Source organism: Lissotriton vulgaris, chromosome 1_1 (genome assembly GCF_964263255.1).
Source record: "Lissotriton vulgaris chromosome 1_1, aLisVul1.2, whole genome shotgun sequence".
Taxonomy (NCBI): domain Eukaryota; kingdom Metazoa; phylum Chordata; class Amphibia; order Caudata; family Salamandridae; genus Lissotriton; species Lissotriton vulgaris.
In genome coordinates, this window is record NC_141685.1 from 1,625,462,708 (window position 1) to 1,625,487,340 (window position 24,633).

At 43.3% G+C, this 24,633-nt stretch overlaps 1 protein-coding gene across 1 annotated transcript in view; it reads right to left on the reverse strand.

The window, feature by feature from the left end:
- NCAPH2 (non-SMC condensin II complex subunit H2) overlaps positions 1–24,633 on the reverse strand; it is a 266,518-nt gene that overhangs the window by 240,425 nt on the left and 1,460 nt on the right. Inside the window, exon 2 of the mRNA XM_086918830.1 lies at positions 480–602. Coding sequence (XP_086774956.1) covers positions 480–587 — 108 coding nt within the window. The 5' untranslated portion in view covers positions 588–602. The remainder of the gene's footprint in view (positions 1–479; positions 603–24,633) is intronic.

A 24,633-nucleotide genomic window follows, 5' to 3' on the forward strand; every position in this document is an offset into this window, starting at 1 on the left:
TTGTATACAGAGCATGCCTCTGCAACGGTCTTCGTTTATTTGCTTCTGTGGTCTATTCCAATCAATTGGTCAGATTCTGTTAACACCAACTCACCAAATTTCTTAACTATATTTAGCAAATAATTTTTCCAATAGCATTTTTTGTATTGTATGATGCAGCACACGTGGCACATATAACAAACATAACCTAATAAAAGGTTGAGATCATAATCCAGAAAAAAAGTCCCTCTAACAAATGTACACAATTAGATTTTGACTTTGTTCATGGCACCTCAAACTTCATTAAAAAAAATATATATACACACACATATATACACACACATTATATATATATATATATATATATATATATATATATATATATATATATATATATATATATATATATATATATATACACACACACACACACACATATACAAACACACACACACACAAACATACGAAATAAATAACTCTATAAATTGGCTCAACCTTACCTCCTCCAGATACTCCCCCAGCTGTGCTGCAACATCAACCTCCCAGTTCTTGGTCAGATCACGGATAGGCTGAAGGAGGTGAGTGAAGCGGGAGTCCACTTCATCCATGGTCGGACAGGATCCCTTGTAAAGGAAAAACTGGTTATTTTGACCCAAAAAAATGCCACAATTGACACTCGACAAAATACAAAGCAGCAAAAGGAACGACCCATAAAGAGAAAAAATAGCCAGTTTAGACATCACATGCTGGGCAAATCACTGGGCTTCTCTACAGTAACCTATGTGGCAAGACCTCATTTTATAGTTCAACATACAAGTTGGCAGTGGTTTGAACTTTTAACCAATAAATCAGCATCACTTTATAGATCTGCAAATTATTCCTGCTCTTAACCTTTCTGCCAATTCTTCATTCCAGGACCTACTCCATAGGCACCTTCCTACATTTCCCACTTATATGTTGAAATGGACAGTCCATATTTTACCACATAGGTCAGAGCCTCATTTTATCTCTTAGTCCATAGGCTAGTGTGTCTCAATGTATTGCCAATAGTTAAGAGCACTATTTGATATCTTACACCAAAGGCAGGACCACTTGAATTAAATGGAATGAAGCAGCACATGCTTTTTTAAGGTTGACAAAACTGAAATTATGGTGTGTACAATGCAATTAAAGTTAAGTTATGCAGCTTATGCTTGGTCAATTAATAATTTATCTTTTCTTCGGACAGTTAAAAACAGGGATCGCAACAGACAGTGAAAAACAGGGATCGCACACTATATTTTCAACAGCGCCTACTCTAAATGTTATTCTACATCTCTGCAAAAAATATTTTTGTAACAAACAGAATGTACACACGGCTTGCAATTAGGATTCTATTTCTAATCAGGTGCATCACAGGTATGTTTTCAAATGCATACTCAGCTTTTGAGTTTCTGGAAACAGCTATTTCCATTAGTATCCAGCCTTGCAGAACAATGAGTTATATTACATATTTGTTATGTATACTAGTGGGGACAGACTGCATCTAGTCAGATTGCATCTAGTCAGATCTAGACAGATTGCATCTAGTGGACACAACTATATGCAATCTCATGGCAGATGCTAAGAAAAAGATAGATTTTCACTCCTGCTTAGCATGAGGGTGCATGAAGGATGGTGGGGTATCCATCAGGGACATGGATGAAGTTTGGTGCAGGCTCCCTGTTAACTATGCTGAGTGGGACACTCTGAAAGTTGCTCTGTTGGAATTTCTTTTTGAAAACCGGAGTTACTGGGTGAAAAATGGGAAGCAATCTTCATTTCCATCAAAAGCAGGAACAACTTTCCATTGAGCTCGATGAAATTCTCCCCACTATCCCTCTGCACCCTTTATACGATGCAGTTGGCCATACAGAAAAGAAGTCCAGTGATTTAACTATGTAACACAAGTCACACCATAGCCTTGACTTCTTCAGACTAGCTTGCCCTGCAAATACCTGCCAGTAAAAGTCCGACAAGCTAATGTCAAAAGCCATGATGCAATTACCCAGGCATGCAGTAAGAGTCTGAACTATTTTGAATTGAGATAATAGTGCGCTTTCAAAGACCCAGGTTCCCTGTCTTGGCCCCAGAGTTGAATAAATTGACACACTCTGTGCCAGTAAGTTTTACTTCACCTTGAGTCTAAGGAAACTCTTCAAAGCAGTTTTAGAACAGATGCTGTGCCATTGCTACAGAATCAAATAACGATAATAATGCCTCGGGATAAATAACCACAATATACAATAGGATGAAGAGATACTTCAATTATCCCTTCCTATAAGTATTAATCTCTTAGAAAAATCTATACTTTGTTTCAATCAAAGGTCAATAATGTGATGTAAATGTTTGTACATATATGTAGAAAAAAGAAGAAGAATACATATTTACACAGATTTTGAAAAATTTAGAAATAAACACGAAAATTGTTTGTTTCAAAAGTTGAGCACTTGAAACTGTATGGAATTGCCTTCGATTATTGACCATTGATTGAAACAAAGTATAGATTTTTCTAAGAGATTAATACTTATAGGAAGGGATAATTGAAGTATATCAATTATCCCTTCCTATAAGTATTAATCTCCTATTCTGGTTATTTATCCTGAGGCATTATTATCTTTATTTGATTCAGTGAATTTACCTAGATGCCGGAGGGTTACTTGGTTTACCCCCTGTTTAAATAGGTGCCATTGCCACAGAACATCTGTTGGTGGCATCTCTCTATGAAGTTAGTGACAAGCCCTAGACCTTAAATGAAACCTTCCTGTCATTAGTGGTAACAAGAAAGGGCACTGAACTGTCAAGTGTGAAGAGGAGCCCACTTCTGAAAGCCAGGAAATCATGCAGGAGTTCCAGGAGACTAACATTTCTGCAGAGGTCATCTAAATAAACCGAGCTACAAGATCCGTACAGTCAAACAGTGCAGAGTCACCTAAGTAGCTCCATATTTTTCCTACTGGTCATGAAGCTGCACAAATGCTTTGCTATCGACGTAGGTGGCGAGCCTGCACCATCTCTCTTCTGCCAACTACTCTTACGTTTCCTGTGTAACCATCCTCACTAGCCCACAGGGTCATGGAGGGCTTTTTCCTCTTCATGACTTATTTCTGTTCTATTCTGCTGGCTGCTTTCAGGCACCTTGATTACAGACTGCAACAACCATCTTCATAGCTGTTATGCTTCCAGAGATATTGGAGATATGCACTGCAGTTCTGAATAAACATTAAATCAAGTTATGTAAATCAAGAAGATCAGTCATGTAGGTACCCCAATTATTGGAAAACCTTGAACATTTCTGGATAATTTAGAGACTCTGGCCTCTAACATTAGGTACCCCCACGGAAGTGCTGAAGGGCTGCCGACAGTGAAGGCATCTGTCACCATTTAAAACATTTTGCAAAGGCTTTCAGACCAGTAGAAAGCTCCAATCATCTAAATAAACAAAAATATGAAGGAGAATGGGGAAGTATACAACATAAGTCGAGTATGGTGCACAAACTGTTTGTAAAAACTGCCCTCACCCACAAATTGTGGCATGCTCAGTCTTTGGGCCTGCTAACGGCATCTCTGCACACACCATAGCCTGTGATAGAGCAAAGGGAGAGGAAGACAATACAAACAAATATTAGCAAGGACCAAGAAAAAAATTGCGCGGAAATTAGATTAAAACTGGCTCAGGAATATCAACCCTATATTTTATTCATAATAATATAGAGTGGATATTCCTGAGCCAGTTTTAATCTAATTTCTGCACTATAATTTTGGTTGATCCTTGATATTATTTGTTTGTATTGCACCCCCCCACCTCCCCCCACCCTTGTTTATTCCATCCCAAGGGTGGGTCTTCACAGGATGTTGTTAGAAGGCCCAATGATGAAGCGTGCCACAAACTGTAGGTGAGGGCAGTTTTTACAAACAGCATGTGCGGCATACTTTACTTATGTTGCATACTTTCCCATTCTCCTACATCTTTTGTTTGTTTGGTTTTAGGTACTGGAGGTTTATGTAGGAGTTACACCTCTTTCCCCTCTGTTTTGTGCTATTAAGCTTCAGTCATCTACTTGTAGCAGTGGGTCTGGTGAAAAGTGACAAATGGTAAATAGCTCAGTCGAACTGGACACCAAGGCAAGGAGCAAGTTCATCAATTATTCAAGAATACAGGGTTTCCCCACCCCCAGCAGATGGAATCTTCATAAACTATTCAACCCTTGTGTCAAGCTATGAGACAGCCCGCAACACTAGTATGCTTGCCACATATACCAGTCTCTCATCATCACACTGAGAATACATACTTCATGTACTCCCAATCCTAGTTCAATTCACATCCTCATTTCTCACATCCAGACTAACCGGAGAGCAACCATATACCATGGACTAAGAGGAACAGGACAATAAAAACAGAAATAAAAGAACATATACTGCTGCAAGTATCGAAAACAAAAAAAAGCCTTGTCACCCGGCTTTGGTGACCACCAATTCCCAGCAAATACGAGAGAGTCTCCTTCCATGTACCCAAGAGGAACCTCCGCTCCGCCGACCTCACCCTGGCAGAAACCCCCGCATCTGCAGAAGCAAGGCAGGCGGAAGAGCCTTCTCCTACATCGCAGCCAAGACCTGGAACGAGCTCCTGGTGAACATCAGACACTTCCCTACCCTCCACACGCTCAGGAAGAACCTCAAGACCTGGTTCTTCGACTGAACCGGAGCTGCAACACCCCCTTCAACCCCCCCCCCAGCGCCTTAACAGTTGAATAGCACGCTCTATAAACCCAATTGATTGAATATCAACTCACATACCCATTCCTCAAAAACAGAAATAAATGTAAGAAACCATAATAGCAAAACATGCACTAAATGTGCCAGTCTATACAACTAGTCCCATGCCATAGACTAAGGTACCATGCTCTCCAAACACGAAAAACACCCAAAAAATAAAACCGTATTCAAGTGTTGTGGCATTTGGATTAACAAATGTGCCAAATACCCAACAAATCAATGAGCAGAAAAACATGCTTTTACGAGACACTGTATTTGTAGTACAATAATACAGGAACAGAACCAAGGTGCTCGACCGAGCAAACATATGGAATCATAATCTAACAGTGTGTGTGACTGTAGTACAAATATTGGTTACAACACACTTTGGGAAGCACTGCAAAGGTGAGAAACTTCATGTAGAGGAGCATAATACTAATTCGGATACAGTGCATGGGTGACAATATGAATATTATCACTTGCATTAAAAGCTAGCAAATAAACTTCATGAATGTATGCTTGTGGTGAGAAGCCATCAAAAAGGATTAAACACTTGCTGGCTACTACTGTAAAGTCACAAGCTGAGTTCTCATTAATGATGCAACAATGAACGTATTTTAGCTTGTATGTTGTTCCAGAGAATAGTTATTTACAAACTGTACTAGAGTAGTAAAGGCTAGTGGTGGATGGTCATATGTACAACTGCCACTTGAGCAGCCTGATGCCCTCAAAAATCCTACAGTGAAACTGGTAGAGTTCAGCACCCTCATTCATGACTCAACATGGCCAGTCTTCGTTGGACCTACATAACTGCACAATCAGTCCAGCAACCAAACCAGCAAGCTTGCGCTCTCTACAACTTTGGGCTCCACAGATCACTGTAGTTCTTCTTGGGCAATGTTCCGAGGGCACACCAGGACCAAGATTAGAATTTCACCTGCACAGTGGCAGGAACATTTGAGCGAAGTCACTTGCTATTGACAGCAGAGGCATGCCTTGCTCAGCTCCTCGATTACTGCAGGTGGCAGAGCTACAGGTAGTAGAACCGCCTCCACTGCCACAATTTACTAAATTATCCCTCACTTGCCCAGACAGCAGATCTAGACCCCACATTTGTCCGTGCAATGCCATAATCAGTTCAGTTAACTGATCTCTTACTCTGTGCAGAAAGCAAGGCTTTTCCTTCCAAGTTAGACAGCAGAGCTTTCCTTCACCTAACACAGACAGTGGAACCATTCACCACAGATTACAGACAGTAGAGCTATGCTTTACTCCAGCTCCAATGACATGCCCAGTGACTAATTCATACCTGTCCAATTAGCAGTCCACTATTGTAAGAAAGTGGCTCTGTATATGCTGTTCCAAAGTAAAGTACAGTGTGCACAGAGTCCACAATCTCCAGAGGTTTGGCAGAGGCTAAAGTTAGATATAACCTTACTCTCTAAAGTGGTAGCTTGGTCGAGCAGTAAGGCAGTATCAGAGGACAGTGTAAAGCATTTGTTGTACACACTCAGTCAGCAAATGGTCTCACACACTCAAGAACTGAACTCTAGGCCAATTGCTTTGTATATAAAAATATGTTGTTTTATTTTAAGAACCACAAGTAGGTATAATAATAATTTCGCAGAATGAGATGTTGCAATTGAATACTTTCAAATAGCAACAGACTTAGATGCAATAGATACAGTTGTTGCAATATGCAACACACGTTACACACAATTAGAACATTGAGCTCAATGGGAAGTTTTAAGTAAATGCAATAAAATCACTTTACAAGTCAAGTCAAGTCAAGTCAATGAATTTATATAGCGCGCTACATACCCAGAGGGTCTCAAGGCGCTTGAAGAAGGGTGGGGAGTTACTTGTCAAATATCCACGTTTTAAGTTGCTTTCTGAATGCTAGGTGGTTCTGAGTAAGGCGAAGGTGAGTGGGAAGTGAGTTCCATGTTTTAGCTGCCAGGTAGGAGAAGGATCTACCTCCCATGGTGGTTTTGTTGATGCGAGGTACAGTGGCAAGGGCCTGGTTGGAGGATCGTAGCTGGCGGGAGGGGGTGTAGAAGGACAGTCGTTTGTTGAGGCATTCGGGTCCGATTTCGTAGAGTGCTTTGTGTGCGTGGGTTAGGAGCCGGAAAGTAATCCTCTTATTGACGGGGAGCCAGTGGAGGCTTTTCAGGTGACCAGAGATGTGTTCTTTACGCGGGATGTCTAATATGAGCCTGGCTGAAGCGTTCTGGATGCGTTGGAGTTTTTTCTGGAGTTTTGCGGTGGTACCGGCGTAGAGGGTGTTTCCGTAGTCCAGTCGGCTCGTGACCAGAGCGTGGGTGACTGTTTTGCAGGAAAAGGGTTCATGGGTGTGTCCAGGGGCGGCTTGGACGCAGTTGGGGGAACGGCCGGGGTTGAGGGCTAGGAGGGTGGTGGCATCGTAAGTAATGCGGGAGGGGTGGCCATTACGAGGACCAGGGGCTCTGGCGCTGGGCGCGGTCCAGGCGCGGACGGGCATAGACGGGCTTACCTTCGGCGCGACTGGGGCGCGGTCGCTGCGCGTGAACGCTGCACGCAGAAGCATCTGTCATAGGTAGGTGGGTTGGGGGAGGGGCGAGGGAGGAGCAGCAGGGAGGCGGGTGCGTGGTGGAGGGGGCGGGCTCCGGGCACAACAACAACAATCAATAATGGCGGCTGGGGCTGAAACGCCGACCGGGATGGGGCAATGCCTCAATAGAATGAGTTGGTCAGCGAGGCGCCTGGGGAGCGGGGCACACTATGTAAAGGGTCACAGCAGCAGGTAATGAGGAAAAAAGGCGATCGGCAATGCGAGCGAGCACAGGCACTTGAGGTCGAGCAAACAGTGCAGGCAAACAATGTAGGCGCTAAAAGTACACAAATCAGTAGTTAATGCAGGCACGTGAAAACGCTAGCGTTACCCAGGTAGAGTAGGTCCAGTGGGCAGAGGCAGAGGTGAGCGACCGTTTCTGACGGAGTCAGGACGGTCACAGTGCTTCGGAGGGCAGGGGGGAAGCTTAGCCACTTAGTGGGAGGGAGGAGCAGCAGGGAGGCGGGTGCGTGGTGGAGGGGGCGGGCTCCGGGCACAACAACAACAATCAATAATGGCGGCTGGGGCTGAAACGCCGACCGGGATGGGGAAATGCCTCAATAGAATGAGTTGGTCAGCGAGGCGCCTGGGGAGCGGGGCACACTATGTAAAGGGTCACAGCAGCAGGTTATGAGGAAAAAAGGCGATCGGCAATGCGAGCGAGCACAGGCACTTGAGGTCGAGCAAACAGTGCAGGCAAACAATGTAGGCGCTAAAAGTACACAAATCAGTAGTTAATGCAGGCACGTGAAAGCGCTAGCGTTACCCAGGTAGAGTAGGTCCAGTGGGCAGAGGCAGAGGTGAGCGACCGTTTCTTACTCAGCTGGATCATGGATGGATTCAGCCCTGGTGCATTTCATGTAAACAGTTGAAAGAAATCGTTTTTGTTACACGAGCAATTTTTAAGGAATATTTGTATGTTTTGAAAATCGACACTAAGAATTTCTGGCAAAAACCAGGCAATGTTATCCTATGGGAGGAAATCCGGTTATCAGAAAATCGCAGTTGTAATTACTTTTTAGGGTCAGTGCTGGGCACAAAGATTCAGCACAAAGATCTCTCCTGATAGCATGTGGGTAATTTCGTTTTCGTTGATCGAGTGATTTTTAAGGAATATTTCAAAGTTGCAAAACTCGACACATAGAAGGATTTCCAAGTGAAAACCAGCCAATGTTACCCTATGGAGAAAATTAAGTTATCGGTCTTTGGGCAAGTGCTCGACTGGCAGAGTTAAAGTTCTGGGGCAAGACTCAGGGGTCTCCCAGGGTCAGGTAGGTACAGTTGTTACACCCTCAGGGGCACAGGGGCAGCCGGGTGCAGAGTGGGTAGGCACAATGTTAGCCTATGGCAGGCCGGGGGCCTTTGGTTGGTGGCTGCTAGCAGGCAGGCCACGCGGCTGTGGAAGCGGAGCTCCTGGTCACTTACACAGGGCAAGTGGGGAAGTAAGATAGGACAGATGCTGCACTTCCAGTGGCACACGGGCGGCTGGGTGCAGGGTGCTTTTGAGCCGTCAGGCGCCCAATGTATTTCAATGGGAAAGCTGAAGGTTAAACAAAAGCTGCAGGCTCGGGGACGGAGATTCTTCAGGTGCGACCACCACTTCGAGAGGCAAGTTGGGAAGCTGTAGGTTAGGTAGCCCCCCAGGAATTGGGCACAGGGGGCCATGGGGCGCCGCTGGGTGCAGATGGTGCTGGATTTGCGGTTCCTGGCTGGCAAAAGCAGTGTGTGGGTGTCAGGGTACAGGGTCCCCAAGGGTGGCACAATAAGTGCTGCAGCCCTTAGGGGTCTTCTCTGGTCACCATGCCGGGCACCTAGGGTAATATTTACTAGGGGCTGACAGGGGGCCTGAGATGCCAATTGGGTTTAGGTTTCAACAAAGTTGTAGGGAAAGGTCACAGGCCCTCGGCACCTGATTGGCAGGAGCCCAGGGCACACTCAGTCAAAGTACTTCAGCAATTCAGAAAAAAGTGGGGGCTTACCCTGCAAGAAAGATGGCACTGTCTCACAACTATGCCTATCTACATCTATTCAGCTATCTATAGGATAACATATCCAAAATACAGGTGAGCATCTACAGAGCAACACAGCTTTAGCCAACACATATGGAGCTCCATAAGACTCGCCCTCGACTTCAAATTCCCGTTTGCCTCCTCTTCCACAGCAGGGTAAACCGACCAGGTAAAACCACAATCACAGACATGAGAATGTAATAATTGATTACAAAGCTGTACAAATCCTAAAAGTATTGTACGAAACCTTGATGTGCTTAATAAGTGACACAGAAGAACAGCAAAAATACACAACTACAGGCAGACAGGGGGCAAGGCATAGCTCTGGGCTGAGAATAGCACACCTACAATGACTTAATGTGATCTGCCTAAACAGCCAAATAAAAACACTTTCTAGGATTACAAAGATTATTATAAGGAATTGCTGTTTTTCTAATCTCCTCAAACAAGCAACAATGCATTCAGGCACAGACTCTCTATACAAACATTCTAACACTAAGAAAATACAGTAGTATTCTGTACAAAACAAAAAGGTAGAGAAAACATTAAGCAGACAAAATAAATTACACAGCTGGCACAAGTTAGCCATAGGTTCAAATGTCCCACACTCCCATTGTAATAAGCCAACAGAGATAGCTGTAAAAACATCTCACCATCCCATGGAGAGTGCCAAAAGGATGCAATGATACCATCTTTTGGTACTCAACTACACACACAAAACAAGCATTGGAAATGCAATAGGTCTCGCATTAGGAAAGTTTGAGGTATTGGTCTTATAAATGATTTTTTTTATTTATGTGTTGTTTTTTAAAATAGGCAAGTTAATAGCTTTGTCATTTACAATGCCAATAGTTATAACTTTCGCAAATGTGACACCTATAGCATTTGTAATGCAACATGTTTTGTATTTACGTGAGTTAGATGTATTGATATTACAAATAACAATGGCTTTTATTTTTTTTAAATAATTAATACTTAAATAATTTATTTAATTTGTAATGTCAATAGCTTAAACTTTTGTAAATAACTTTTGTGAAGATTATGTTCAGTGTTTTTTATTGCGACGAAAATCCAAGAACAGAAGTGAAATATTCACATATTTTTGTGATTTCTAATAAAGCTTGAAAGCTTGAAAACAGCTTGAAACATTGAAAGAACATATTTGAACCAGTGATGCGGTGGTGGTGCTGAGTGATGCTCTGGTTGCGCTGAGTGATGCTGTGGTTGCGCTGAGTGATGCTGTGGTTGCGCTGAGTGATGCTGTGGTTGCGCTGAGTGATGCTGTGGTTGCGCTGAGTGATGCTGTGGTTGCGCTGAGTGATGCTGTGGTTGCGCTGAGTGATGCTGTGGTTGCGCTGAGTGATGCTGTGGTTGCGCTGAGTGATGCTGTGGTTGCGCTGAGTGATGCTGTGGTTGCGCTGAGTGATGCTGTGGTTCCGCTGAGTGATGCTGTGGTTCCGCTGAGTGATGCTGTGGTTCCGCTGAGTGATGCTGTGGTTCCGCTGAGTGGAATGTAATGGAATGGGTTTTTATAAAGCGCAATAGTAACCCGCAGGCATCCCAGCGCTATAGCCGAATACAGTTGGGTGAGGTATGTCAAGTTATCTGCTGAAAAAAAAGGTTTTTATTTTTTTTCGGAAGAGCAGGATGTTCGGTTCTGAGCAGATGGATAATGGAAGGGAGTTCCAGAGCCTTGCCACGTTTGTTGAGAACATTCTACCTCCACTTCTTTCTATTTTGAACCTGGGAATGATGACTTGGAAGGCGAGGGTCGACCTCAGCTACCTATTAGGGTGGTAGGGGGTAATCCGGTTGTGATTAAGGATTGCTCCTTTCCTCCAGTAGGCACCGTGGGCGATGCACATGCTTTTGAAGTTGACTATCTTTTACTGGCAGCCAGTGAAGGGCTCTTAGTTCAGTTTTCACTGATTGCCGGCGGGGAATGCGCAGGAGAGTACGAGCGGCGCAGTTTTGAATAACCTACAGTTTTTTCAGGGTGGATTCGGGGGCTCCTAAGTATAGGGCATTTCCGAAGTCCTGCCGGGAGAGGATTAGACCCTGGACCATGATCTGTCTGGCCTTGAAAGGGAGGAGCGGCAGGATCTTACGTATGAGTCTGATAATACTCATGCTGTGATGCTGTGGTTGCGCTGAGTGATGCTGGGTGATGCTGTGGTGGTGCTGAGTGATGCTGTGGAGCCACACACACACACACAGAGCCACACACACAGAGTTGTTTTTTCCGTCTGTAAACATGTGTGTTGCCACAAAATATGGCAACTGGAAGCCTTCAATGTAATTTCGGGGAGGGGAATTCAGGCTTGAAGAAAGCTTCCCAAGTGGGGTGCTATAATCCATCCTGCCAGGGTTGGCGCCCTTTAACTGCGCCGAAACTACGCTATGAATATGCAAATACACAAAGCATTACAAAGGAGAGGGGGCGAGAGCCACTACCTGCCCCCTCCAGGGAAGGTGTAAATCGGCACCTGTGGACAATGCGGCATGGGTGAGAGAGTACAATCCACATACCATTCACAGCTCAGCAGGCAACCTGCCATCGATTTCAGGATACCCATTAACCGCCGATGTCCATTTTACATTCACAAGCACAAATGATTTTTTTTGCTCCCAAGTGAAAACATACATAACTTCCTAGCGCTTAACTGGATACAAGCTTAATTTTATAGGGCGCATGCACAATCACTGCGACGCACGAACGCCTCCTGCGTGTAGCTCATGAATTTAGCGGTGCTAATTCATGCGCGCTGCGCTGCCCGATTCTGCTCACTGTTCGGTGTTTAATGGATTACGTTACTGATGCAAACGGCGCCCCACCTCTACTGTACACAGAGCAAACGAAAGAAAACAATACGTATTGTAGGGTGCAAACTTGCAAGACATCGGGTCCCAGCGCGTGCCTCGATATTGATTTTTCGGCGTTTCCGAACAGATGAAAATATTGAAAATGAAAGTTTTTCACGGCTCCATTAGGGCGCGCGAGCCCATTACCATCACTGCGTCGTGCCCTGAAGCATTAAAAGGTTACTAGACTTGTGACATATAGTTCTTGTGAATAGAAAGTCTTAACAGAAACAAGAGAGGAGAGCTGCTCACGCTGCCCGCACGCGCCAGTCGGCCCTCTGATTGGTTAATCACGAACACCAATGGTAGTGTCTTTTGGTAGTTGTCAACCAATCAGAGAGCCGACTTGTGCGTGCAGGCAGCGTGATGGGGCATGTTTTGGACCTATGACTTCAGGGAGAGTAAGAACACAAAAAACACACCCCTCTTATCCAAAAAGACGGGGCTTGAACGGAGTGACGCCCCTCTCCTCCAATGGCTGACCTCCGTTTAGGAAGCCAGCCAATGGAGAAGAGGGGCGGGTTCAAGCCCCACTCTAGGAAAACATTAAATCTCAGCTGCGCGACACTGCTGCACAGTGTACGCTAGGCCAAGACCTAAAAAAGGACACCGCATTACTACGTTGGCTTAGAACAGAAGACAGTGAAACAACAGCCAACTCAACCGCAGTTCCTAGCGACAACACTCATGGAAAATGGGCTTTAATTATTCACTCTCTGGAAGATACCATTGAAACACAAGGTGTGGGCCAAATTAAAGTCGATACCGACCGCTGAACAGTGCAAGAATAGGAGGAGATCCTTGAGAACCCGAATGGAAAAAAAGAAACCAAAAAATGCAGTGGAAAATCTTTTAAGACCCTGGATAAATTAATAAAACCTTCCAGTAATTGTCCCTCGCTCAAACAAGGTGCAGAAAAGCCCATGGGCCGGGGTTCCACGAACAAAGTCATTAGCAATCATGACCTAGCACAACCACTCAAAACCAAGGAGGAAGGTATCAAACCTAAAACATTCACAGAGGAGAAAGCAACACAAAATAACTTGAGGGACGATATGGAAAAAAAGCAAAATGGGAAGGCTTCGACCCCTCCCGAAATAGTGGAACATTGGCTGCAGCTCTGTCAAGATAATGCAAGAGGGGAAGATCTTTCTTTTAATGCTCGCCCACACACCTCTAAAGTAAATAGATCAGAAGGCTTAAACCAACTACCCAAGGAAAAGACGCCCTGCGAAACCTTAATGGTAAATCTTAACCAACAGCAGAATAAAACCTCCTTAAACATTGCAGAAGTAACTAAGTTGACTCAAGAAAACTCCAAATTATTGCAGTACCCAGAGTACGTATCTCAAGGGAAATGAGACACCTTCAATAAAGGAAAGATTTTAAAGCTGTGTCAGCACCTTCTGGGATTAGAAAATATAAAAACAACAGATATCGAAAGTGTGACTTTTGTCGCCCCCGAACGAGGTCGGACGAAAGAGGCAACGGTAGTAACATTACAAAATAAAGACATGGCTTCTGCACTAATGAACAACAAAAATCGATTGAACGGCTGGGGCATCTAGATTAGTTACATCACCAAAGCCAAGTACCCGGCTTTCTTAAAGGACATAGCAGTCAATCTTTCAACAGCCCATAATATTAAAAATTTGTGTAACAACAACATAATTACTCAGCAACCTATTACAGTTTTGTGTTTACTCCCTAGCAAGAACCCTAACAGCGTCCTGGAAAGAGAACCCATTGCAAATAACGACATCCAGAGTGGGAGGTCCTTGTCAATATGCTCTCAAACTGCAGAACTCCCAAAATTGGTCCTTGCTATCCCAGGCCTTAGGGTAAAACACAGATCATCTTGATCGAACAGAAGGTCAATCAGGATGTCACGCATCACCTTAGAATCTGTTCCTGGAACATCCACGGGCTAACAAAGGAAAAAAATATAACAATCACCCACTCATTTCATGAAGAATCAAGATATCATTGCCTTGCAAGAAACATGGTTGTTGGCAAAAATTGCCTGGGAGGACTTCACCGTGTTTGAATCCCACACAATAGCATCTCAAATAGGTGGCCATACCTTAGGAGGAGTGTTGATCGCTGTGCAGAACAACTTGGTAGCAAAAGTCTCCCGACTGTGCAAAGGGCAGGGAGATTATATCTTTGTTAAAATTCAGCCAGTGCTTGAAAAAGAACACATTGAAACAACATTTAATGATCATTGGCTGTGTCTACCTACATCCCTCAAAAAACAAGCGAGAGGCTACATTGAGTAAAATGCTTCCAGCCATGAGAGACCTCTCCTCCCACTATCCAAACGATATACGGTTAATAATGGGAGATTTTAATGCCAACCTAATGGAGGCAGGCCCAGATCTCTCCCTTCAATTCACATTGAACAACCAAATGTGGGCCATATCGGAGATAAAGCCTCAGTACCAATGGAAGGAAGGTCAAAGGACAAAGATGGCAGCGTACTTAAACGAGTTAGGTCTCCGTATTTTAAATGGAAGACTCAACTCAGACTTGCCCGCTGCATACACCCATGTGTCTTTTGAAAGAAGGGCCACTCTGGATTACATATGGATCTCAGTTGCCCACTTCCACCGTGTCCAGGAATAAGTGGTAACTCCTTCACCGGAAAGTGATCCCATTGTTTTAACGAGCAAAGTCTCATCCTGGTACTGTTATCGCCCAACATATAATCTGATTGGATTCTTTCCCAATCTCGAGATCGTAAGAAAGCTACAGTGGACTGTGGATAACCAGGAAACAATTGAAGAGAAGGTGGACGACTTTTTGGTCAAATTGAAAAAGGAGCACAGTGATCAACTGAATGCATTGTCGTGGGAAACAGCAATGTTGGACCTCAGAGAAAACCTAGCCAAAAAGATAATCAAAAGACCAAATAACTGCACCCCAATCACAGCTTGTCTCTCTGAGCATAAGCAATTTACAACAAGCATTAAGCACAAATTAAATAACTTACTGCGCAGGCGCGCCTATAATGACACAGATTACAAATCCTTGCGAGATAAAATATCGATCACTCGAAAGGAATATAGGAAAGTACGGTTTACTTCTCAGAGAATGAAAGAAGAACATTCGCAACTGCCCATGAAATTATAAAATCAAAGGATCAAAGACGATTCTGGAGCTGGGTAAACAAAGGTGTTAGTTCAGCCCAACCCCCCACTGTGACTAATATCTCTCCTGCTGAATGGGAGGCCCACATTGAAACACTAAGTAGAACCAGCCAGTCCCAAATGGCCAAACTGTCTTAGTTTCAATCAATCACACTAACTCCAAACTTGAAGTGGAATCCACTATTAAGATAACCTCAAACCAAGTTGCCCTTATAATAGAGAGAATGCACCCAGGAGGAGCACCAGGCTCAAATGGCATACCAACACAGATATACAAAGTATCCATAGATAAATGGGCCACTCTGCTGGCCACCTTATTTGAGGCAACCAGAATGGATGGGTTCATTTCGGGCTCCTGGCGAGGATCTCTTCTCGTCCCCACCCACAAAAAAGGCTTGTGGGCTGACCCAGACAATTATCAGATGATAGCCTTTTTTGACGTGGAAGGGAAGGCATATGCAAGGGTCCTACTGCAAGAACTGCCAACCAGAGTGGAAGATCGTAAATTAATGCCTTTCACACAAACCAGATTCCAAAAGGGCTGCCACATAGAAGATAATTTGATCTGCCTTGTCCACATGATTGAAAGTACACTCGCTACCAAAGGAAAATCGTTATATCTGGGTTGCATTGATTTCCGAAAAGCCTTTGAAAGCGTTGTTTGCCCCAAACTTTGGGAAAAGTTAAAATAGGGCATCCAGCAGCCCCTCCTGAAAGCTCTCATAGCCCTATATACCGACACCTGGGTAAAAATAAGTGTTTCCTCGAGATGGTCAACCACCAATAAAATCATAACTAATAGAGGCCTAAAGCAGGGAGGCATATTGGCTCCTTTACTCTTCAATCTATATCTAGCAGACCTGCCCGAGTGGCTGGCCCTCTCCCGAGCATTTCCACCATGAATTGAACCCACTAAAATTCAATCAATGCAATAGGCTGACGACATGGTCCTCCTTGATCAATCCCAGGTGGGACTTCAAAGACTTTTCGATACGCTAGCCCAGTATTGCAAATAAATGCTTTGGAGCTCAACATCACCAAAACTAAGGCAATGATAGTCTCGCGCTCACGAGCCAGAAAGCACTCCTGGTAAATTGAAGGAAAGTCAATAGAGATAGTGACTGCATACAAGTATCTGGGAGTTTGGATGGACGATAAAGGGAGACCGGCGCAGCATATCACCGCAATGCAGAGAGTGGCTCGTAGCTTGGAGGGGGCTTTTGTAAGAGCCAAGAAAGCCCATCACTCTCCAGACTTTTTAGGAAAAGGAGAATATGTTTTCCAGTTTTATATACGTATTGTTTTAAGGTTGAATCCTGTAATCATTGATTCAGATTTCCACTCAAAAAATAGTCGGTCCAGTTTTAGAAAAAATAGAATTTTATTGATGCAGAATTCTATTTTTTCTAAAACTGGACCGACCCTATTTTTTGAGTGGCAATCTGAATCAATGATTACAGGATTCAACCTTAAAACAATACTTATATAAAACTGGAGAACATACTCTCCTTTTTCTAAAAACTGTTCAATTTCAAAACTCTAAAAAGGTCCAGAGTTTTTGAGTAGGTTTCCTCCGTCTTCATAAAAAACTTCTGTGAAAACAGATGTAGTTCTGGAATCCTTGGACCTTCCATCCTCAGCGGTTATGAACTCTCCAGACTTTTCACTGCTGATTAGGGCGATAGGCACCACATTTTTGCCGACAATAGCCTTTGGCGCCATAACCTTCAAAGACAAAATGCTCACCTGGCTTGATAGAGCAGAGTCAATGTGCTTTCACAGAGTGTTCCACCTACCCAACTCAACCTCTCATGCCCAAATCCGCATGGAGTTCTGTTTGTCATCCTAACATTGGGTAATGAAAGCAATATTTATTGCCTACTGTTTAAAAACCAAAGAGGCTTGTGATATTACACTAAAGAACTGCATATGGTCTCTTAAATAACCCTAGCACTCCCTGGAACAAATTTTAACATTCTGCCTGGACGCACTAGAGGCTCAAGACATATGGACAAGTTTGCTGTACATAGGGCGATCACAAAAATCCTGACCAAACAAGGAAAGATCTTGCCACTCAAACATGATGCCCTAACCGTGATGAATTTCTCTTATGGCAGTTGGGAGTCAAAACTCTATGGCCCAAAAACCCTACCACACTATATGTCATCATCCATGAAACTACGAGTGAAACACCATCTAATGAGATTAGGTTTTGGCCTGATCCTGCTGAGGGCATATAAGTATGGCCGGAGATTCAAGGAAGATGTGCCCACATAGTGCCATTTCTGTAAAAGCGGGGAAGAAAACAATCCACGTGCTGTGCACCTGCAGAACCTTACTCCCATTATGAACGTTTTTGCTGCGTCCAATTTGGCGAATCAGGGATGTGGAATTCCTATAGCCCGACGCCCAGGACATATTGTTTGGGGTCAAGGGCAACAAGTTTTAATGTGTATTTTGTCCTTGGGACAAGTAGGCCCAACCCCCTGCAGCACAAACCCTTTGGCTGCCAGTTTGCAGTACCACATTAAGGATCAGGGAAGGGTACTGCCTGTAATTAAGTTAATATATGTGTGCATGTGTGAATGCTGTTCAAAACTTGTATTTATGGTTCATTAATTGAAAGCCTTTATTATTACGGAGCGCGCTCTAAGTAAATATACGTTCTGACTACACTACTGACAGTAGTTCCAGTATGAAAATGTGTACACACGGTTTCAAAGTTTAGCAACATGAGGCTATGCATGATGCTCACAGAATGCTCTCTGATTAGATGCAAATATGTGCAGAAGCTTGAAAGCAAGATTAATGTTTCTTTGCTTTCAATATAAAATGTTCCTTTAAAAAATGAAAGTAGGGAAATAACATTTTGCTAAACTACTGTAAAATTTCAGGTACCATTTCTTTGCAGCATCATTTAGTAAAATGTGTTGATGCATGCTAATATTTCCCAAAAATATTCATATTGGAAAATTTGTGTAACCAGTTTCAATAAGATTATGGGAAACACAAATAAACAAGCCTTGGCAAAGCCAGAAGGTCTGACATTGGTGGTCAGCTTTTTAGTTTTGGCAATGAGTGACTTGTTTTGGCATGGCTTTTGTAAAACCTTATTGATGTGAGAGCTACCAGGCCCTCACCATTATAACAAACATTGGGAAACACAAAAATTGTTTTTGTTCTCAAAAAGGCACGCACTGCCACATTAGGTACTGGCACTGAAGAAAACTACTTTGTATACCGATATGCTCCTTGTGAAAGAGCAGAATGCTCTCACTCACAATGAAGCCAGCCGATTTAGAGAGAGAGAATTTTAATAAACACAAAAGGTCATGGTTGACGCCAGACCAAATTAGGGGCCCAATTATTAAAGAAAGTCTCAAAAGTGCTCCTTCGGTATATGGCTTTCGTAAATTCACAAGCATATACATTAGTTGGGCAAAAAATTGTACTTCTACCAAATAGTTGTGAACTGCATTTTAGCATGAGCAAATATGCATGTGTAGATTTTCTCATGTGAAACCTGGATGTTTAAAAGTTCATTTTCCCTCCAACTACTTTTTTCCCCAACTCTGAAAGAAGGTTTACATATGCCACTCTCAAGAGTAAATTTCCAACATTTCTCAGTATGGGAAAGATTAGAGAAGATTTGCTGAAAACCCTAAAACATGCAAGTTAGTAGGTTTGCACAGACACAATAGGGCATTCTAAGCCCGGAACTACTGCTTACCACCATCTTCAGTCCCAGTATGTGGAGCTGCGGAAACGCGGCAACATAAAATGATTACTAGTATTCAAACACTACTATGGGCTATGCCCTGGCATAACCCAAGAGGTTATATAAGAGCTCTTATATAATGAGATTGCTGCCATAATTTGTGGCAGCACTACATGGCACCAAAGGGACAAGTGGATTTTGTTACAGGACAAGTAGATTTATGAAGCAACCTGCCCCATGGACAAGTAGATATTTTAATAAATTTCACACCCCTGCAGATCCTGAACGTACGGACATGCCAAGAAGCTCTAGAGTAGTGCATGAGGGGCAACTCGGCTCTGATGGCTGCCAGTTTTGTAAAATTCATGTCGGAGATTAATTCCCTGTTGTTAACAGAAGACTATCACCAAGAATCTTTGCCCTACCAGCTATGAACCACTTTGCTCTGGACAAATCCCTTTTTAAAAAAAAAAAAAAGCAGAACATGGACAGTGTTTTTAACCTGGTTCTGTATGAATTGCAACAATTGTAATTAATTGTGAAAATAATATACTTTCTTTATGACTGGGAATCAGGGAGGACAGGTCAGAAAACTGTCCCAGAAACTGGTGACAGTCATTCTGTTGGTCAGGGTGGAAGAGCGGTTCACACCATCCACTGACCCATCTCGCTCTGTTGCAGACAGTTCAGGAAGAGGCTCGGTTTCCTCCTCCATTCGAGCATCTGTTGCTAGGAGCATGCCCACTTCGGACCTCTTTAGGGGGGGGGGGGTTCAGGCGGTTGACTTGCAGGACCCACAAAGAGTTCCTGGGAGACCACAAGTCCACCAAGTAGGTAACAGGACTTTTGCGCTTCACCGCCTCAAATGGTTCGGGTCACTTATCCTAGAGCGAACAGCGCTCTACGCAGGCCATGACCCACACTTTCTGCCCACGCTGAAGCTCAACCAGAGTGGCATTCTTGTTGTACCACCGCTTCATCTCCTCCTGGCTGGCTTCTAGATTCCCCTCAGAGAGTTGTCTGAATTGCCTAGTATGGTTCCTGAAGGCAAGCATGTAGCTATATACATCCTGGGGAGGTTTCCTGGGAGATTGCTCCCAGCCTTCCTTGAACAAATTCAAAGGTCCTCTCACTGGGTGACAATATAGAAGTTCAAAGGGGCTGCACCTTAGGGTTTACTGTGGCACCTCACGGTCAGCAAATAGAATGCATGGTAAGAGGATGTCCTACTTACTCCTCATGGGTTCCTCAAGACCCATAATCATGCCTTTGAGGGTCCGGTTGAACCTCTCAACCAGCCCATTACCTTGGGGGTGGTAAAGAGTGGTAGACTTGTATGTTATTGAGCTTAAAGGTGTAGGATCGTGCACCGCTTAATCCAAGGTTTCATGTATTTTCCGTGCAACCAGGGTATCGCTCCCCACCTGGAACGTGCTGAATACACACACATAGCAGCTATACTGCAATCAGTATAGCTGTCACCCTGAGCACAGGTTTTGTGCTGGTCCTCCAGCCAAAGTTTATCCAAATTAATATTCAAAAATCCTAAATTAATCCATTAGTGTCTTTATTGCACTTCTCAATAGTTCATTCCCAAATGATAACAATTCCCAATTTATAACGTCCAATGCATTTCGACAGGGTCTCCCGCCTTCATCAGGGAAATAATTCTGAAAATCCAAAAAACTTACAGTTTCAAAGCCCACTTAAAATCAGGTGAACTAGTTAAACAACTAAAAAAACGTAATAAATTAACATTGCAGTCAATTTAAACTTGGTGCATAAATATTCCTGTACATATTTCTAGTGGTCAGTTGATGTCCATTACTTAGTTCCGATTTATTCCGTTTTTTTGCATGTAATGTGTTACTCGCATTATCAACAATGTCTGGCTTCTAAACCACTACCGCTCCTGGCGCTAGTAATGTTACCGCTTAGGCTTCCTACATCGTGTCTCTAAACACACGGAAATTCAATAATGCAATGCCCCACCTCTTAAGGCTACTGGTTGCACTGCCGATAAACCTGTTATTTCGATGCCTCTAACATTGCATGCTGTTTTAAAATCAACCCCTACCTCGACGTATTTCTAACAAATAACACACGGTAGTATGCGGTGTTACTTATGAGTCATGGTTACCGTTTTAACGAAGATTCATGATTTATATGTTTATTTTTCTGCAGGTTATGTAGACATATTAATTATGCGCAGCGTGCAATCACATAGTTGAGTTTATACCCCCGCTGGGGATCGAACCAGCAACGTTAGCACATTGTCGACTAAGTTTTTTTAAATGATAGTACGCCTTTAAAGAAAACACACGTTGAAAGGGCATATTAGCGCATGCGCGGCACAGCGCGACCATAGAAACACGGAAGAAGCAGCCAGTATGTCCCATACACGCCGCATACTACCGGGTGTTATTTGTTAGAAATACGTCAAGGTCAGTGCAATTTAAGCATGGATATAGACATTAAAAGATTCTTAGATTAAAACAGGTTAAATTCGAGGGAATAATATTTAACTGGGAGCAGCATCTGCTCGTCAGCCTGCCACTTATCTGTCAACCCAACAGAAGGACTTTTGACATTCTAGTTTACCTCCTCAGCATTAGGTTAACAGTATGTGTCCAACTCTACATAAATGTAAATACACAGTTTACCAAATGCCTACTTTCATCACGGCGGCAGTAGGCCCTCATTCAGCACCATCCACAAGCCGCTTGAGCCTAGTGCTAAAGAAACATCAGACTTGCACTTTCAGTGCAATTAGGACCACACGAGGAAGCTCACCAAAAGAAAGCATATGCAGCCTCCGGGGCCGGTCGGAAGCAGGCTCAACGGCGGTATCAGAGCAAAACCAAGCTCCTACAAGGGAAATACTGTCCCGAACCATCTTTATACGACCTGAAAAGGCCTGACGCTATCAATAAAATAGAGAAGGCAGCAGGGCGGGGATGTGGAATTCCTATAGCCCGACGCCCAGGACATATTGTTTGGGGTCAAGGGCAACAAGTTTTAATGTGCATTTTGTCCTTGGACAAGTAGGCCCAATCCCCTGCAGCGCAAACCCTTTGGCTGCCAGTTTGAAGTACCACATTAAGGATCAGGGAAGGGTACTGCCTGTAATTAAGTTAATATTTGTGTGCATGTGTTAATGCTGTTCAAACTTGTATTTATGGTTCATTAATTGAAAGCCTTTATTATTAGGGTGAGCGCTCTAAGTAAATGTAAGTTCTGACTGCACTAATGACAGTTGTTCCAGTATGAAAATCTGTACACATGGTTTCAAAGTTTAGCAACATGAGGCTATGCATGATGCTCACAGAATGCTCCGATTAGATGCAAATATTTGCAGAAGCTTGAAAGCAAGATTAATGTTACTTTGCTTTCAATATAAAATGTTCCTAAAAAATAAAAGAGGGGAAAAAAACATTTTGCTAAACTTCTGTAAAATTTCAGGTACCATTTCTTTGCAGTATCATTTAGTAAAATGTGTTGATGCATGCTAGTATTTCCCAAAAATATTCACATTGGAAAATTTGTGTAACCAGTTTCAATAAGATTATGGGAAACATAAATAAACAAGCCTTGGCAAAGCCAGTAGGTCTGACATTGATGGTCAGCTTTTTAGTTTTGGCAATGCGTGATTTGTTTTGGCATGGCTTTTGTAAAACCTTATTGATGTGAGAGCTGCCGGGCCCTCACTATTATAACAAACATTGGCAAACGCAAAAAATGTTTTTGGTCTCAAAAAAGAACACACTGCCACATTAGTTACTGGCACTGAACAAAACTACTTTGTGTACCGATATGCTCCTTGTGAAAGAGCAGAATTCTCTCACTCACAGTGAAGCCAGCTGATTCAGAGAGCGAGAGAATTTTAATAAACACAAACGGTCATGGTTAACGCCAGACCAAATTAGGGGTCCAATTATTAAAGAAAGTCCCAAAAGTGCACCTTTGGTATATGGCTTTCGTGAATTAATAGAATTTACATTAGTATGGCAAGAAATTGTACTTCTACAAAATATTTGTGAACTGCATTTTAGCATGAGCAAATATGCATGTGTAGATTTGCTCATGTGAAAACCTGGATGTTTGAAAGTTCATTATCCCTCCAACTATTTTTTTCCAAACTCAGAAAGAAGGTTTACGTCTGCCACTCTCAGGAGTACATTTCCAACATTTCTCAGTATGGGAAAGATTAGAGAAGGTTTTTTGAAAACCCTTAAAACATGCAAGTTAGTAGGTTTGCACAGACTCAAATGGGCATTCCAACCCTGGATCTACTGCTTACCACCATCTTCGATCCCAGTACGTAGATCTGCGGAAACGTGGCAACATAAAATGATTACTAGTATTCAAACACTACTATGGTATATGCCCTGGCATAATCAGAGAGGCTATATAAGAGCTCTTATATAATGAGATTGCTGCCATAATTTGTGGCAGCACTACATGGCACCAAACGGACAAGTGGATTTTGTTACAGGACAATTAGATTTATGAAGCAACCTGCCCCATGGACAAGTAGATATTTTAATAAATTCCACACCACTGGCAGGGGAAGAGCATCAACTATAGGCATCTACTCCTGGAACATGAATGGCCTAAACTCAAAAATGGACGATCCAGACTTCCAGCATTATATTACTCTCTTTGACATAATAACGCTGCAAGAAACCAGGCTTATAACTCCACAGCACATGACGGGCTATACTTGCTTTGCCACAGCAGCAGCAAGGACCTGCAGATTTGGTCACCACTCAGGAGGCCTGGCCACCTATGTTTCCACTACATCAATATCTTTGGCAATCCTTATGGATTCATCTTCATCCACAACATTAGGATTGCCGAAGATATTGATGTAGTGGAAACGTAGGTGGCCAGGCCTCCTGAGTGGTGGCCAAATCTGGCAAGAGCCAGTGCCTCTTCTCCTGCTGACGAGCCGAGTAGATCTTGATTTAAGTCCCCTGTCAGAAGGAAGAGTAGCTTTTCCATCTGATGACGTTGTACTACTCAGCCACACCTATATTGGTCTCCAGCAGCTTCTGATGGAAATGCACAAATATGCAACTGAAAACAACGTAAGAATAAACCTGAGCAAGACTCGTACGATGTCTATCAACATCAACAAAAAACAACAGAAGACCTGGTCTCTTGGCGGTTTAAAAATTGAGCCAGCTTGCGAGTATAAATACTTGGGAGGTATTTTTGATAGAGAAGGCTCATTTGTGCAGCAGAAGCAGGAAACAAGAAGGAGAGGAGCACTGATTGCCGTGACGTTGAAAAATTTAGCTACCCAACTGATGGGACAGACCCTGACCCCCTATCTGAAAGTCATTCAGGCGAAGCCACTCCCCTCGATTACCTATGGCAGCGAGGCCTTGCGGGGAAGCGAGTCCAAAAACCTGGACAACATACAGGTTAAAGCTTACAGAACAATGTTTTCGCTCCCGCTCCACACTTCGCCTGCTCAAATAAGACTGGAGTTCGGCCTGCAAAAACAAGATCTAGCCAGGCACGGAGCATACAAACTCAGAACCGCCA